The 18,209-nt window shown below is 42.9% G+C and overlaps 1 protein-coding gene across 1 annotated transcript in view; it reads right to left on the reverse strand.

Moving 5' to 3' along the window:
* The window catches only part of ATL3 (atlastin GTPase 3), a 90,848-nt gene that overhangs the window by 49,993 nt on the left and 22,646 nt on the right, over positions 1–18,209 (reverse strand). The window contains exons 2-4 of the mRNA XM_044270978.1: positions 14,388–14,596; positions 2,789–2,932; positions 1,439–1,543 (exon numbers count right to left, since the gene is read on the reverse strand). Coding sequence (XP_044126913.1) covers positions 1,439–1,543; positions 2,789–2,932; positions 14,388–14,594 — 456 coding nt within the window. The 5' untranslated portion in view covers positions 14,595–14,596. The remainder of the gene's footprint in view (positions 1–1,438; positions 1,544–2,788; positions 2,933–14,387; positions 14,597–18,209) is intronic.

Raw genomic sequence — 18,209 nt, forward strand, 5'->3', positions numbered from 1 at the left:
GCTATGGGGTGGGATATCTGTGGATGGCATTGTTATGGGGTGGGGGATCTGTGGATGGCATTGTTATGGGGTGGGGGGATCTGTGGATGGTGCTGTTATGGGGGATCTGTGGATGTCATTGTTATGAGGTGGGGGATCTGTGGATGGAACTGTTATGGGGTGGGATATCTGTGGATGGTACTGCTATGGGGTGGGATATCTGTGGATGGCATTGTTATGAGGTGGGGGGATCTGTGGATGGAACTGTTATGGGGGGGGGATCTGTGGATGGAACTGCTATGTCATCCACAGATCCCCCTCATAACAGTGTCCCCCAATACACCGGCCCTCTGCTCACCGAAGTATTTATAAACGTGAATCCTTATCCTGTTATTAAGTTGAACTAACGCTGCCCTCTCCCATGTTCCCCTGTATCCCCACAGCACTTACGAACACGCTTCCATAGCAGGCAGAGCGGACGGCACCAGTAATGTTACTCACTGACGTCGCGCGTCTGCTCCGCCTGCTTCATTCATAAAGTGGGCGGAGCAGGCGCTCGACGTCAGTGAGTGACGTTACTGCTGCTGTCCTCTCTGCCTGCTATTGAAGCTTAAGTAAGGGGGACATGGGAACATGGGAGAGGGCAGCGTTAGTTCAACTTAATAACAGGATAAGGATTCACATTTATAAATACTTTGGTGAGCGGCGGGGCCCGGTGTAAGAGTACAGTGACTGCACCGGGCCCCGCCCCTAGTTACGGACTCCAGCCCCTCCTCTCTCCCGGCTCATACATAGCAGTCTGCGATGCTGCATCTTTGCCGGGCCGCATGTTGACACCCATGGAGTAAAGGGTCTGAATACTTATGTCAATACAAGATTTTAGTTTTTCCTTTTTAATAAATTACCAAAGATTTCAAACATTCTGTTTTGATTTTCTTATTATGGGGTATTGACTGCAGAATTACGGGGAAAACTTGAACTTTTATTTTAGCGCAAGTCCTCAATATAACAAAATATGTACAAAGTGAAAGGGTCTGAAGACTTGCTGAATGCACTATAGCCCTTTTCCTCAAAGAGAATGTTCAAGACTGGATACAACTGTAGCAGCTGTACTTAGAAGGGCCTTTTTGGGGCTTTAGGTTCTGGATGTGACAAATTACAGCAAACATATATCCTGAAAATTGTGAAGATTGGGAAAAAGTAAATTAGAATATATTTATCTATGCTGAATAATGATTAAAAAAAAACTAATATGGCTACAGCGGTATTAAATGTTAGCATCTCAGGCTTTATCTTTGAGCAAGAAGCAGAGCATGTGAATGATCGTACAAAATAAAACTTTAAAAAAGGATATAAAATTAAGTGATGAACAGAGAAGCATGTAACTAAAGAAACAAAAACAGGAATATCACATCAAAACCCACTCAAATACAAAAATAAAACAGCAGGGTGCACTGACCTGGATGGAACTTGTCATGGTACTTAGAGCAAAAATGGTAGCGCAGTCTTTTACTGTGGACTGACTGTCAAAGGCACCTTGTGTGTCCATCAGCACCACCGCAACCTGACCAACAAAGAAAATAAAAGATTGTAAAGGGGCACATCCATCAAAGAAGGGTATTCAACTCAATATTTATAGAAAGGGTTTCTTTTTTAATTGTTGGCTGTTTTTGCTTGTCCTTCTGCAGCAGTAATCACAGAGATAAATGTTCTCAATGAGAGAGCAAAGCAACCTCAGATTATGACTGCTGCACAGGGAAGGGACAATCTGCAAGGCAATCTGGCTTGTTGCAGTGGTGACATACTATTAGATTACCATGCTCAAATTCAGCGAGTAGTGATGAGCAAACTTCATGCTTTGAAGTTCAAGTTCAGGGTTTCGGGTTTTCTGGCAATTCCGTTATGGATTCCATTATGTTATGTTCTGTGATAACAGAATTAATAACGGAATTGCCAGAAAACCAGAAGGCCAAACTCGAACTTCAAAACATGAAGCTCGCTCATCACCATCAGTGAGCTCTTTAGAACGGCATGATCTTTCACAAATGTTTGTAAAGGCAGACTGCACGGCTGGGGGGCTGGATTTTATACTACTGTGGCAATGAGACTGAATGAAGCACCACAAATGTCTATAGGTGGGCTTGCTGGTATCTAACTCCCACAGACTGTAATAGGAAGGCCACACACACACACATCCACCTAACTCCCCTTGCTTCTCTGTACCTTTGTGGCAGCCATCATGCCCTGGAAGAAGCGTAGTTGGACCATATGAAGAACCTTTAACACTGGATGTTTTAAAATGATATATGCTTCTTTACTGTGGATGTTTGGGAGTATAATAAATCACCTTTTTGTGGAGATCCCAAATGCTGGAGTTTTGTGTCCCACATTTCCTCTAATGTAGGGATCGTAGATGAATACAGGACTCTAAAAGGAAGAATTGAATCCTATGGCAGCCAGGAGCTGAGCGGATATCATGTTCCTTGGGACGGTCTCCCTATGAGAATCGATTGCTAATGTGTCCGTCCCACTCACAAAGCTGCGTATATCGCAGATGTATTGGAAAGGTGGTCTAACTTTTATTTGGCAGAGCTCGGATTAGAAACTGTGACTATTTTATTTTTTTTTATCCAGCTTAGACTGCACAATGCAAGGTATGGACCTCCACGTTTTCCCTAAAAATGGAAGTCTTAAGGGTAGAACTCCGACTTATCAGATATTTATAGAATAATAAAGGTCTGTTACCATACATGCATTCCAGCAACATATGAGTAGTGTTACTTAAGACAATTAAATCAGTGTATCTCACCTCCTTACCATCCGGTTTATACATGGTGAACACCTCACTCCAGATTTGGATACCAGTGGTGTCTGGTTCAGAGCCCCCTTTCCAAGAGAATCCAGTAAGAGGATCATCTTCCTTCCCCAGCCAGTTCTGTACATCACCGTTTTTCTGCAGACAACAAAGACCAAAGAGTTTCTTTATAGTCCCAAATTATGCAGGATGAGTTAGCAAGTCGTACTGTAAGAAATTAGACGCTGAGGTACAACATTATCATAGGCATGGATATCTAATAAATATGGAGGCTGGAGTAAAGGGCACTGTATTATATGCTTTACTTTAAATAAAGTGCATTATTTGGGTATAATAAAGTCACTTATGTATGGAGTATAAAGGTAACATGGTGCCACCTCTGAGGGAACCATTAGATGGCTCTAAGGCCCCTTTCAGACGAGCGAGTTTTACGAATTGTACTTGCAGCATGAGTATGCGGCAGCTCCCGTCCTGACCTCCCAGCACTGAAGGGGGTCGCATAGCATTATATTGATTAATGATGCCATGTAACCCTTAGAGGTCTGGAATGTATTGGATAACACTGACATAATGCTTTCAGTGTTATCTAATACATTCCAGAACTGTATAGATTACATAGCATCATAAATCAATATAATACTATATGAGCCCAGGCAGTGCTGGGAGGTCAGGACGGGAGCTGCCGCATACTCATGATGCATGTTCGGAGTGTGAAACTCTCTATTCTGTAAGGGGCCTAACCCTTTAACTGCACAAGATGTATGTACAACATCTTGACTTTAAATGCTTACCATAGACAGAATAAAAAGGATACAGCTGAGATCTTAAATGGGTTGTCCGCTTTTTTAATATTGATGACCTATCCTCAGGATAAATCATCAATATCAGATCAGCAGGGGATCGTCACCAAGTACCACCGCTGATCAGATGTTTGAAGAGAAGGCTGTGCTGGCGCAAGTGCTGCCTTCCTGTTGACATCGGACTGGCGAGCAAGCGCAATTACACCTAAGCCATACCATTTACAGCTCATTCTTATGCACTTCAATTGTTGTGGAAGTGTTGTGGCTGCAGCTCATCTACACAACCTGGAAGCTTTGGTTGGAAGAAATGGAGTAGGACTGCAGTAAACGATTATTTTAGAAATCGAGTATTCCATTGATTATTTTTTACGATTAATCGAGTAATCTAATAAGAAAAAATAAATTAATAGACTGTTTTCTTTTATAAAAACTCAACAGACCCAACACCCTTTGTTTACCCTTGTGCGATCAGCCCAAGTGCATCAGTTTACCCAGTGCCATCAGCTACACTATCCCCCAGTGCCATCAGCTACACTATCCCCCAGTGCCATCAGCTACACTATCCCCCAGTGCCATCAGCTTGTCCCCCCGAGTGCCACCAGTTTGCCCTCCTAGCCATGTCCCCAGCAACAGTACTTACCTTTTCTGCAGGGGCGCCGCTCCACAATCTTCTTCTCTGGGCGCTGCACTGTCGTCCTGACGTCACACAGCTTCGGGTCATAGTGGGCGCTTATGTGCACTACGGTGCGGGCCGGCGAGTGACCACGGAGCTGTAAGTAATAGCAAGTGCTTCACTCCTGCTCCATGGTCACATGACACAAACGGATCCTCGATGCAAAAAAAAAAAAAAAGGAGCACAGAGGGTGCAAGGAGATTGAAGTGAAGACTCAGTAAAAGGTGACAGGTGCACTAACCTCTTAATTGTATGTATACTAATGCCAGAAGCCTGACTAATAAAACTGGTGAACTGGAATTAGTGATGTGTGAGGAGGACTATGACATAGTGGGAATAACTGAGACATGGATGGATGATAGCTATGACTGGGAGGTTAACATACAGGGTTACAGTCTGTTTAGGAAGGATCGCCAAACCGGAGAGGGGGAGGGGGTCTGCCTTTATGTAAAGTCCTGTCTAAAGCCCACAGTCCGGGAAGATCTAAGTGAGGAAAATGAACATGTGGAGTCACTGTGGGTAGAGATACATGGAGGAAAAAACTATAATAAAATACTAATAGGAGTTTATTATAAACCACCTAATATACCAGAGTCCACAGAAAATCTACTACTAAACGAGATAGAGGAGGCGGCAAATCATATTGAGATCATTATTATGGGGGGCTTCAACTACCCAGATAAAGACTGGGAAACTGAAAGCCGTAAATCTCATAAAGCAAACAGGTTCTTGGCAATAACCAAAGACAATTACCTCTCCCAACTGGTTCAGGACCTGATTAGAGGGACGGCCATACTGGACTTAGTATGAACCAATAGGCCTGACAGAACAACAGATGTGCATGTTGGGGGACACCTGGAAAATATAGTGACCATAAAGTAATAACCTTCCAATTGTCATTTAAAATTCAGGGAAGAACAAAAATACCAAACTTCAAAAAAGCTAAATTTAGACAACTAAGAGAGGCCATAGGCCTAACTAGCTGGGACAAAGTCATCAAAAATAAAAATACAGCCACAAAATGGGATATTTTTAAAAGCATCCTAAAATCTAATTATGAGAGGTACATACCGTATGGGAATAAAAGGTTAAGGAACAAGAAAAAAACAATGTGGATAAATAGAACTGTAAAGAAAGCATTTAAATCACTAAAAACAGGAGGGTAGCGAGGAAGCACTGAAAAACTATAAAAAGGAAAAAAAAATAGAATATGTAAAAAACAAACAAAAGCAGCCAAACTAAAGAACGAGAGATTAATTGCCAAAGAGAGCAAAACTAACCCTAAAATGTTCTTCAATTATATAAATGGTAAAAAGTATAAATCTGAAGATGTCGGCCCTCTACAGAGTAATGAGGGGAGAGTTGCAGAGAGCGATAAAGAGAAAGCAAAGCTGTTAAATATTTTTTTCTCCACTGTATTCACTGAGGAAAATAAACTGGCAGATGATATGCAGAATGCAAAAGTAAATTCCCCATTAAAAGTGCCCCGTCTGACCCAGGAAGAAGTACAGCGGCATCATAAAAAAGGTTAAAATAGACAAATTGCCAGGACCAGATGGCATACACCCCTGTATCCTAAGAGAATTAAGTAAGGTCATAGCCAAACCCTTATTTCTGATATTAAAGGGTTGTATACTGACAGCGAGCGTTCCACAGGATTGGCGCATAGCAAATGTGGTGCCAATATTCAAAAAAGGTCCAAAAACAGAGCCTGGAAACTATAGGCCGGTAAGTTTAACCCCCTTCAACCCTGGGCTTGATTTCACCTTCCTGTCCAGGCCATTTTTTGCAAATCTGACATGTGTCACTTTATGTGATAATAGCTTTGGAACACTTTTACTATCTAAGCCATTCTGAGATTGTTTTCTCGTGACACATTGTACTTCATGATAGTCATAAATTTGAGTCAATATATTTCACCTTTATTTTGTGAAAAAATCCCAAATTTACCCAAAATTTTTAAAAATTCCCAAATTTTCTAATTTCAATTTCTCTACTTTTATAATAGATAGTGATACCTCATATAATAGTTATTACTTTACATTTTCCATATGTCTACTTCATGTTTGGATCATTTTGAAAATGACATTTTATTTTTTGGGGACATTAGAAAGCTTGGAAGTTTGGAAGCAGATCTTGAAATATTTCGGAAAATTTCCAAAACCTGCTTTTTAAAAAGGACCAGTTCAGGTCTGAAATCACTTTGTGAGGCTTATATAATAGAAATCACCCAAAAATTACCATTTTAGAAACTACACCCCTCAAGGTATACAAAACTGATTTTTACAAACTTTGTTAACCCTTTAGGTGTTCCACAAGAATTAATGGAAAAATGGAGATGAAATTTCAGAATTTCACTTTTTCCAGTAACAAAGCAAGTGTTAACAGCCAAACAAAACTCAATATGTATTACCCTGATTCTGTGGTTTACAGAAACATCCCACATGTGATGGTAAACTGCTGTACAGGCGCACGGCAGGGCACAGTAGGAAAGGAACGCCATATTGTTTTTGGAAGGCAGATTTAGCTGAACTGGATTTTAGATGCCATGTCCCATTTGAAGCCCCCGTGATGCACCCCTACAGTAGAAACTCAAAAAAGTGACCACATTTTGGAAACTATGGGATAAGGTGCCAGTTTTGTTGGTACTATTTTGGTATACATATGATTTTTAATGAGGCAAGGTAACCAAAAAAATAGATGTTTTGGCACCGTTAATTATTATTATTTTTTTAACAACAATAATCTGACAGGTTAGATCATGCGCTATTTTTATAGAGCAGGTTGTTACAGATGCAATGATATCAAATATGTCTACTTTCTATGATGTTTGTTTCAGTTTTACATAATAAAGCATTTTTGAAAACAAAAATTAGGGTTTCTGTATCTCCATTTTCTGAACGCCCTATTTTTTTTATTTTTCTGCCGATCCTCTTGTTCGGGGGCTTTTTTTTTCCAGGAAGAGCTGACGTTTTTATTAGTACCATTTTGGGGTACATGTGATTATTTGATCATTTATTATTACACTTTATGGGGCAAGGTGACCAGAAAATTGGTTGTTTTGGAGCAGTTTTTTATTTATTTATTTTAACAATGTTTACCTGAGGGATTAGGTCATGTGACTTTTTTATTGTTACAGACGTGGAAATACCTAATATGTCAACTTTTTCTTATTTATTAAAGTTTTACACAATAATAGCATTTTTGAAACCGAAATAAATGATATTTTAGTGTATCCATAGTCTGAGAGGCATAGCTTTTTTATTTTTTGACCAATTGTTTTAGGTAAGGACTCATTTTTTGCGGGATGAGGTGACGGTTTGATTGGTACTATTTTGGGGGTATATGCCTTTTTGATCGCTTGGTGTTGCAATTTTTGTGATGTAAGGTGACAAAAAATTATTTTATTTTATTTTTTTTTATATAGAGCTGGTTGTTACAGACCTAATATGTATATATATTTTTTATGCATTTCACTTTAGCACAATAATGATGTTTTAGTGTCACCATGTTCTGAGAGCTATATTTTTTTTTATTTTTTGGGCGATTGTCTTAGGTAGGAGCTCATTTTTTGCGGGATGAGGTGACTGTTTTATTGATTGATTCTGTGGGATATACGCTTTTTTGACCGCTTGGTGTTGCCAAGGTGACAAAAATTGCTTTTTTTTTTACACTGTCTCTATTATTATTTTTTATGGTGTTTATTGCACAGGGTGGATCAAGTGATATATTTATAGAGAAGGTCATTATGGATGCGGCGATACCAAATATGTGTCGTTTTTCTTCAGTTTTTTTTTTATAATAAAATATGGGGAAAGGGGCGTTTCTTTTCTTTTTTTACTTTATAAATTTTATTAAAAACACTATTTTTTTTACTTTTTTTTCTTTACTTTATTTCTGATGTTAACTTTCGGGGGTCTGATCCCCTCTGCAATGCATTACAATACATCTGTATTGTAATGCATTGCCTGTTCGTGTACTACAGTGAGTAGTACACAAACAGGTTGCCTAGGAGACCCAGCCTGAGGCTGGATCTCCTCGGCACCCATAGAAGGCAGGTCCCGATGCCGTGCAAGGCATTGGGCAGCCTCTCCACGGCATCGGGCTGCCTTCTAACACATCGGGTCCCCGCCACAGCAGCGAGGGGACTCTATGCTCTCCCTCACCCGACACAAACCTCTTCTATGTCACAGTCAGCACAGACCTCGGCATAGAAGGGGTTAATCCGCTGGCATCGGCTTTTGCAGCGATGCCGACAGATACAACAGGGGCCCGGCTAACAAGGGATTGCCGGGCCCCTGCAGTGATCGCGCGCGCACCGCTCCGGTGCCTGCCCGATCGCCATGACGTACTATTACGTCAAATTGCGGGAACGCAGTGGCTTCCATGACGTAGTAGTACGTCATGTTTTGGGAAGGGAACATCTGTTGTGGGTAAACTGTTTAAAGGGCTTCTGTCAGCCCACTAAACCCTTTTTTTTTGTTTCCGTTAATATTAATCCCTACACTGCAAGCTCCCTGTACATATGCTAAATATAAATTTTCGTTCAGTAGATATTGTTAAAAATCAAGTTTTATCATATGTAAATTACCTTGCTACCAGCAAGTAGGGCGGCTACTTGCTGGTAGCAGCCGCATCCTCCTCTAATCATGACGCCCCCTCCTCCGTTTGATTGACAGGGCCAGGGAACGGGTTCGTTCTCTGCTGGCCCTGTTCGAATTCAAAATATCGTGCCTGCGCCGTACCTTTCTTTAATCGGTGCAGGCGCACTGAGAGGCGGCCTCTCTCCCGGCCGCTCCATCCTCAATGCGCCTGCGCCGGGTGTAGATGTGACGTCATCGGCGCAGGCGCATTGAGGATGGAGCGGCCGGGAGAGAGGCCGCCTCTCAGTGCGCCTGCGCCGATGACGTCACATCCACACCCGGTGCAGGCGCATTGAGGATGGAGCGGCCGGGAGAGAGGCCGCCTCTCAGTGCGCCTGCACCGATTAAAGAAAGGTACGGCGCAGGCGCGATATTTTGAATTCGAACAGGGCCATCAGAGAACGAACCCGTTCCCTGGCCCTGTCAATCAAACGGAGGAGGGGGCGTCATGATGAGAGGAGGATGCGGCTGCTACCAGCAAGTAGCCGCCCTACTTGCTGGTAGCAAGGTAATTTACATATGATAAAACTTGATTTTTAACAATATCTACTGAACGAAAATTTAATATTTAGCATATGTACAGGGAGCTTGCAGTGTAGGGATTAATATTAACGGGAAAAAAAAAAAAAAAGGGTTTAGTGGGCTGACAGAAGCCCTTTAAAGGTTTTTTAAGAGATGCCATCTTGGAGTACCTCAATAAAAATAAGCAAATAACGCCATATCAGCATGGCTTTATGAGGGATCGGTCACGTCAAACTAATTTAATCAGTTTCTATGAGGAGGTAAGTTCTAGACTTGACCGCGGCGAATCAATGGATGTCGTATATCTGGACTTCTCCAAAGCATTTGACACTGTACCACATAAAAGGTTAGTATATAAAAAGAGAATGCTCGGACTGGGAGAAAATGTCTGTATGTGGGTAAGTAACTGGCTCAGTGATAGAAAACAGCGGGTGGTTATTAGCGGTACACACTCAGATTGGGTCACTGTCACTAGTGGGGTACCGCAGGGGTCAGTATTGGGCCCTATTCTCTTTAATATATTTATTAATGATCTTGTAGAAGGCTTGCACAGAACAATATTAATTTTGCAGATGACACTAAGGCTAATTTCACACTCACGTTTGGTGCGGATCCGTCATGGATCTGCACAGACAGATCCGTTCAGATAATGCAAACGTCTGCATCCGTTCAGAACGGATTCGTTTGTATTATCTGTAACATAGCCAAGATGGATCAGTCTTGAACACTACTGAAAGTCAATGGAGGATGGATCCGTTTTCCATTGTGCCAGATTGTGCCATAAAAAACGAATCCGTCCCAATTGACTTATATTGTGTGCCAGGACGGATGTTTGGCTCAGTTTCGTCAGACGGCCACAAAAACGCTGTAAGCAGCGTTTTGGTGTCTGCCTCCAAAGCGGAATAGAGATGGATCAGAGGCAAACTGATGCATTCTAAGCGGATCCTTTTCCATTCAGAATGCATTAGGGCGAAACTGATCCGTTTTGGACTGCTTGTGAGAGCACTGAACAGATCTCAGAAACGGAAAGTCAAAACGCCATTGGAAAGTAATTAACATGGAAGAGGACAGTATACTGCTATAGATAGTTCTGGATAGATTGGAGGCTTGGGCAGAGAAGTGGAAGATGAGGTTTAACACTGACAAATGTAAGGTTATGCACATGAGAAGGAATAATGCAAGTCACCCGTACATACTCACGCTGGGTTCACACCTGAGCGTTTTACAGCGCGTTCAAACGCGCTGTAAAACGCTCAACACATGAAAACCGATGCTTCCCTATGGGAATGGTTCACACCTGGGCGTTTTACAGCGCGTACGATCGCGCTGTAAAACGCCCTACGCTCAAAAAAGTACATGAGCTTCTTTGGGGCGTTTTGTCGCGCGTTCCCGCACATAGACATTTGGGAACGCGCGACAATGAGCGTTCGCTTGTCTCTGTATGCGCGATTGTAAACGCCGGTACAATCGCGCATACAGAGCGCTCCTTTCGGAACGCTCAGGTGTGAACCCAGTGTAAATGGTAAAGCACTGGGTAACACTGACATGGAAAAGGACCTAGGAATTTTGGTGAACCGCAAACTAAGCTGTAGAAACCAGTGTCAGGGCAGCTGCTGCCAAGGCCAATAAGATAATGGGTTGCATCAAAAGGGCATAGATGCCCGTGATGAGAACATAGTCCTACCACTTTACAAATCACTAGTCAGACCACACATACTGTGGACAGTTCTGGGCTCCTGTGAACAAGGCAGACATAGCAGAGCTGGAGAGTGTTCGGAGGAGGGCAACTAAAGTAATAACTGGATTTGGTGGACTACAGTATCCTGAAAGATTATCAAAATTAGGGTTATTCACGTTAGAAAAAAGACGACTAAGGGGCGATCTAATAACTATGTACAGTTGTGTTCAAAATAATAGCAGTCAGACATCACTAACCTGATCAATCACAGTTTTTGGTAGAAATTATATTTCTACATGGCAAATAATTTACTAGCAGGTGTAGTAGAGTAATAGAAACCCAATAGACATGACATGCATGCTGCTGATTTTCTGTAATTCAATCACTTATTGAAAGGGGCAGGCCCATCCTGGGCTGGAATACCTGTTCACAGGGGCCAGAAGTTGGCTGACTCCATGCAACACAGATGTACAGCCGTTCTCAGAAACAGCGGTTATACTACTGAATATTAGTTCAGTGATTCAAAGGAAAGCAAAATCTTCAAACATTTTTCAGTTTATATAGTGAATGTTTGAGTTTGTAAAGAAGAATAAAAACTGCTATTTTTTTGAACAATCACTTTTTCACTTTTCTTCAATATTTTTTAGAGGAACAACACAAATTTTATATATTTTTTTCATGTTTTGATTTGGAATAGAATGTGTAATGTTCCCAATGCATTTGTGTGTATGGAAATAAAAGCTATTAGAAGGATTTTGAGGTTTATTTACATTTTTAAAACACACTGCTATTATTTTGAACACGACTGTATAAATATATTAGGGGTCAGTACAGAGATCTCTCCCATCATCTGTTTATCCCCAGGACTGTGACTGTGACGAGGGGACATCCTCTGCGTCTGGAGGAAAGAAGGTTTGTACACAAACATAGAAGAGGATTCTTTACGGTAAGAGCAGTGAGACTATGGAACTCTCTGCCTGAGGAGGTGGTGATGGTGAGTACAATAAAGGAATTCAAGAGGGGCCTGGATGTATTTCTGGAGCGTAATAATACTACAGGCTATAGCTACTAGAGAGGGGCCTGGATGTATTTCTGGAGCGTAATAATATTACAGGCTATAGTTACTAGAGAGGGGTCGTTGAGAGTTATTCTGATTGCCTGATTGGAGTCGGGAAGGAATTTTTTCCCTTTAAGTGGTGAAAATTGGCTTCTACCTCACTTCTTTTTTTTTTTTGCCTTCCTCTGGATCAACTTGCAGGATAACAGGCTGAACTGGATGGACAGTTGTCTTTTTTCGGCCTTATATACTATGTTACTATGTTATTATGCTCTCAAGGAGACTAGACAAGGTTGAAACAATTAAACAACATTTTCAAGATCCTGCACCACCCCTTTAATGGGTAGGAGGCCATGCACCACAGCTTCTGGTTGGCTTCTATAGCAGGAATGAGTATGTCAATTTTCATTTTCAGCAATGCAGAATTCAAAATTAATTAGAGGCAGAGGAAGCATTTTTCCAGGTAGATTTCAGGTATCCGCGTCAGAAATTGCATGTGAACAAATCCTAACTGTCATCTCTCCTGCTGTTTAGCTTGTGAACCCAAGGGTTTATACAGGAACTTTTCTTCAGGTTATCACCCTCATAGGATATGTGCTTACCAAATATCACATCTAGGGTTTTGCTTTTCCTCCTACTAAAGAGGGAAAAAGATGAGCAGTTGCCCACTGCACCTAATCGAGACAGCATTCAACTCCGTAACTTATGTTTATCGGTAGCTAGACCACATATCACATATCTTTGATCTATTAAGGTCCGGTGATAAGAACTGTGCAGGTAGTAATGGGCATAAGCAAAATGTATCAACTTTATACCTCTTTCACTTTTATGTTTAAGAGGATGTGTACACCTTCGAGAGTGTAACGTGCTGGGAGGCATTTACGCAAGGTGCCATATTATTTACAGAACATATGGGTATGAATTATAACATCATTTTATATTTTACAGTTCGGGTTTTGGAGTCAAAAGTGTGAACATTGTTCAAGTGTAAGGCTACTTTCACACCAGCGGTTTTGCTGGATCGGGCAGGGTCCAGCAAAAATGCTTCCATTACTGATAATACAACCATCTGCATCCGTTATGAACGGATCCGGATGTATTCTCTTTAACATTGCCAATCAGTTTTCTATTGTGGCAGAGAAAACGGATCCGTCCCCATTGAGTTGCATTGGGGGTAATACCGGATCCATCTTGCTCTGCATCCTAGGACGGAAAGCAAAATACAACATGTTGCGGTTTGCTCTCCGGTCTGGGAACGCAACGGAACGGAATGCATTTTGGCGCATTCCGTTCTGTTCAGTTTTGTCCCCATTGACAATGAATGAGGACAAAACTGAAGCGTTTTTTTCCGGTATTGAGCCCCTATGATGGAACTTAATATCGGAAAACTTAAACGTTAGTGTGAAAGTACCCTTAAAGTGAGTCTGTCGCCTAATCTGAGCGTTTTAGACCGCTCAGATCAGGTTATAGACTCTTTGACCCTCATAACAATTGTACCTTTCTTTTCTGTGTCCCTGGTCGAGATCACGAAAAAGACACTTTTTAAACGAAAGCTAATGACAAGTGCCCAGGCCCCTCGGAGATATGCCCAGAAAAAACACATCTCTTTCAGCTCTCTGGCCTGCCCTTCTCTCCTGTTATTACCTCATCCTATGCCCCCAGATCTCGCACGTGCACCGCTCCACAGTTGGCACCTGTGCACTGCGCATGCGCTGGCCAACTACAGACAGCTGCGCTGAGACTTGTCGGCCTCTGGTGCCGCTCGTGACTTCCGCCGCCTGGAGGCGGTCTAAAACGCTCAGATTAGGTGACAGACTTTAATGATTTCAGTCTTGGCTGTGTTAGAGGACAGTTTTATTCATCTCTATAGCTACACTGAATTCTGTGCTGGCATTATTCATGCAGGAAGTAGAGAATAGTCGGGCAAGGTTACCTTTTTTTTCCCACCAGGCTGAGATGTTTGAAATATATTTATACATTTTTTTCACTGAAAAACCTCAATTAGAAAACCAACACTAAATGGGTCTGAGCCGCAATACCGACAACTTCAGAAATAACCTTGGTTATGGTGTTCTAGCAAATGCCGTGGCCCCATACATTTAGCTTGCCCCAGATTGTGGAGGGGCTGAATACCAGAAATAATATAAAAACACTTATGGAAAGTACAGACTGCAATAATACCTTTCTGCTGTAAGAAATGTATGTGGAAATATACATCACCTGGCTGTACACATATCTCAGCATGAAGTCGAGAAGAAAAGATTTTCCTTTTCGGAATGCACCAGCCACGGAAACAACTACAACATCCAAGTCCCGAATATGGTCCTGGAGTAGCACAGAGGCAAGAGCCTCTTCATCGAGCTGGAATGAGTGGTCTTCCTTTCGTACTATAACTACCTGGACGGGGCCAGGAGTTGAAGAGGCCATGTCTGCAGACGAAAAACAGCAAGGGGTGAATATCAGATTGAACGCATAAGGCGAGCCTTTTATACAGATTTATAGAGTACTTGTCACCATGAAACGCAGTGCAAACTGCAGGCAGCACGTTATAGTGCAGGAGGAGCTGAGCAGATTAAAGGGGTATTCCGGTAAAGTAACTTAATTTTTGAAAACTGCATTAAAGAGGACCTTTCACCCAAAAAACATGTATAGAAACCGTTAAATTATTTAACAGTGCGGCCCCCAGTGTTGTATTTCCGATTATTATTTTTTCAGAGGACCCCCCCCCCCCCTTTCATTCGCTGTGGTCTCCGGTAGTTCTGGCTCCTCATATGCTAATGAGGCCATTCGGATCGAGTAGGGGTGACTAGAATTTGTATAGGGCGCGGTTTTCTTCTCCCTGGCTAGGAGCGCATCCAATCAGAGCTCCGCGCCCTTAGCCAGGGAGAAAAAGCTCTGAGAACTTCAGCTTTTACACATCCTGAGGCGTGCACCATCTTGGAGTCCCCGGCAGAGAGGATCGCAGCGGCGGCATAGGCGGCAGCAGCATCCTGTCAGTAAGTTTTCATACTTGCTGACAGGATGCTGCTGCGATCCTCTCCGCCGGGGACTCCAAGCTGGCGCACACCTCGGGAGAACTTGAGCTCCTTCTCCCTGGCTAAGAGCGCGGCGATCTGATTGAATGCGCTCTTAGCCAGGGAGAAAAAAAACGTGCCCTGTACAAATTCTAGTCACCACCTACTCAAACCGAATTGTCTCATTAGCCTAGGAGGCGCCAGAACTATTGGAGACCACAGTGGACGAAAGGGGGGGGGTCCTCTGAAAAAATAATAATCAGAAATACATTACTGGGGGCCGCACTGTTACTGTTTCTATACATGTTTTTTGGTGAAAGGTCCTCTTTAAGGCTGAAAGCTTGTTCATGAGTGTTGATGTTTATTGATTGGCTGCTTGATATTCCAGCCCAGTCATGTACACTGAGCATGCTCGACCTAACAAAGGCTCAGAGCTACAGGTCGATGCCATGGTAATGTATGAGGAAACACAGTGGGAAGCACAGGAAGAAAAGTACTTTTATAACTACTGAACGGTAAATATGTGATATGTACATTATATTAGGTCATTATTGATGATGAATTAGTCTAAACCAGATTCATATTTATGGTAACCGGAATACCCCTTTAATATATAGTTTTATAGGAAAATATTTAACAGAACTCACATTTTATTAAAGGGGTTGTCCTGATTCAGGGCTGAACCCGGACATTTTCATCCAGACAGCCCCCCCGATATGAGCCCCGGGCTGACTGCTAGGCGGAAGCCTCCACCTAGTTTTACCCATGGAGAGCCCAGTACTTCATCGGATCTCCCCCCCCCCAACAAAAAAAATAATAATAATAATAAAAGCCTTTGCTCTGCGTAACATAGGGCAAAGAAGAATATTGGAGCACAAAATGCCCCGATGCTCCTATCAGGGGGGCTGTCTGGATAAAAATGGGGATATGACAACACCTTTAATCTAAATTTCAGCTTCTTCTGAGCTCAGCAGTCAGATGGGCAGTCCTATCGGGGACTGACCGCCATCTCTGTGTACACATACAGGAAACGCTATTAGTCACTGATAAGACGGCCCACATGGCTGCTGAGCTCAGAAAGAGCAAAGATTTACGTGTAACATTTACAAGTTTTGCTTAAAGGGGTTCTGCAGTTTATTTAAACTGATGATCTACCCCCTGGATATTTTTTGTTACAAGCCTAATTGGGCTTCTTGGGATAGTTTTTCCCACAAGCTCAATTTAGTTGTTTAGCCATAATTTGTATCCCCCTTATGGGTATATGGTTAGTATAACGCTGTTTAGGGCCTCAACAGGGCATCCAGCGTAGGACCAGAGTTCCAGTCGGGGCCACCCCTTGTAGGGTTTTTTTTGTACCCCGTTCCAAGGATACATTAGTAGGGTGGACTAGGACAAGTAGGGACCTGGGACCTAATCGGGTCAGTGTATACACCATACCATTACCCCCCACTTCCCTGACTTGATACATATCATTCGCTAGACCATTACCAGTGCCCACGGTGACATTCAAGCTTCTCATGGGATTCCTTCTGTAGGTACCTAGCTGAGCGCTCTACTTTGCGCTATGCACTGTGTGGCTACTCTTTCTACCTGATGGTCTTATAGTAGCCTTTGTGGTTTTATATTTTTTTGACCACACAGGTTTCTATATTACCTTTTCTTACATGTTTGTTTGCCTGTAGGGGCCTTTTTATCCTTAATATGATTAAAAGTGATATTTTACTTAGTTACTGCGCCCTCACAATAGTTTAATTCTCAGCTTTGGAGCAGCGTTCAGGTAGGGCTTTAACCTCTCATCCTGTTTGACCTTTTTTGTCTATCCCCTGGATAGATCATCAGCATCTGATCGGCGGGGGTTCAACACCCGGGACCCCCGCCGATCAGCTGTTTGAGAAGGCAGCGGTGCTCCAGCAGCGCCGCAGCCTTTTCAGTGTTTAATGCAGTCCCAGTAACGTCACGACTGGTATCACTGCCCTGGGCGGGTTCAAGTGAACGGAGCTTAGCCGCGCCCAGGCAAGTTGATACAAGTCGTGATGTCACTGGGCCAGTAGTAAACAGTGAGAAGGCCGTGGCGCCGCTGCCTTCTCAAACAGCTGATCAGCGGGGGTCCCAGATGTCGGACCCCCGCCGATCAGATGCTGATGATCTATCCAGAAGATAGATCATCAGTTTAAACAAACTGCAGAACCCCTTTAAAGAGGCTTTCTGGTCCTTTTATACTGATGAATAGGATAGGCTATCAAAATCTGATCAATGGGGGTCCGACACTATGCATGAATCAGCTGCTTGAGAAGCTTACCGCTGGCAGATGAAGTGAATGGGAACAGTGCTGCACTAACCAGCTCAGTCCTCGCGGTGGATGGAGCTGGACTTCTGGTGCTGGAGCTACTGCAGAACAGCTTATCGGCAGGGATGTGGGAGTCCGCTCAGTGTAGTCCACAAGCTCAGGAGTCCCTGACGCCAACCTGTTCCCCAGCAGCTCTCTTCCTATAGCAATCAGGGGGCAGGGACAGCCCAGAGCTCATGACTAGGAGGACTCCTCAGCTTATGCTCCCTAATAAGTGGACTCTAGCGCTCAGTACTTATTTAGCAAAACGACTGAACCAATTTAAAAATGTGACGCGCCTTTTTTGCTCAGCAAACTGGTATAACTGACACAAGAACAACCACAAATGAAAAATGGCCCACAGTGCGTATTATGCGTGTAATCCAGTATCAGCTAAGTAATTGAGACTTTCAAAATCTCATCTACATGGTGCGGAAACTTTCCACACAGAAACTGATGTGCAGCGCAGATATTGAAAACCGCAGCATGTCAACTATTTGTGCACATTTCACCCTCTGCAATGAAAAGAGTAAGATCTGAGACAAATCCACAAGTGAAGCCTCATTCACACGTCAGTGTTCGGTCAGTGATTTCCATCAGTGATTGTGAGCCACAACCAGGATTGGAGCCGCCACAGATATAAGGTATAAGGGAAAGATCTGCACCTGTTCTGTGCTTAGAGCCGCACCTGGTTTTGGCTCA

This window comes from Bufo gargarizans, chromosome 10 (assembly GCF_014858855.1).
Source record: "Bufo gargarizans isolate SCDJY-AF-19 chromosome 10, ASM1485885v1, whole genome shotgun sequence".
In the NCBI taxonomy this organism is placed as follows: domain Eukaryota; kingdom Metazoa; phylum Chordata; class Amphibia; order Anura; family Bufonidae; genus Bufo; species Bufo gargarizans.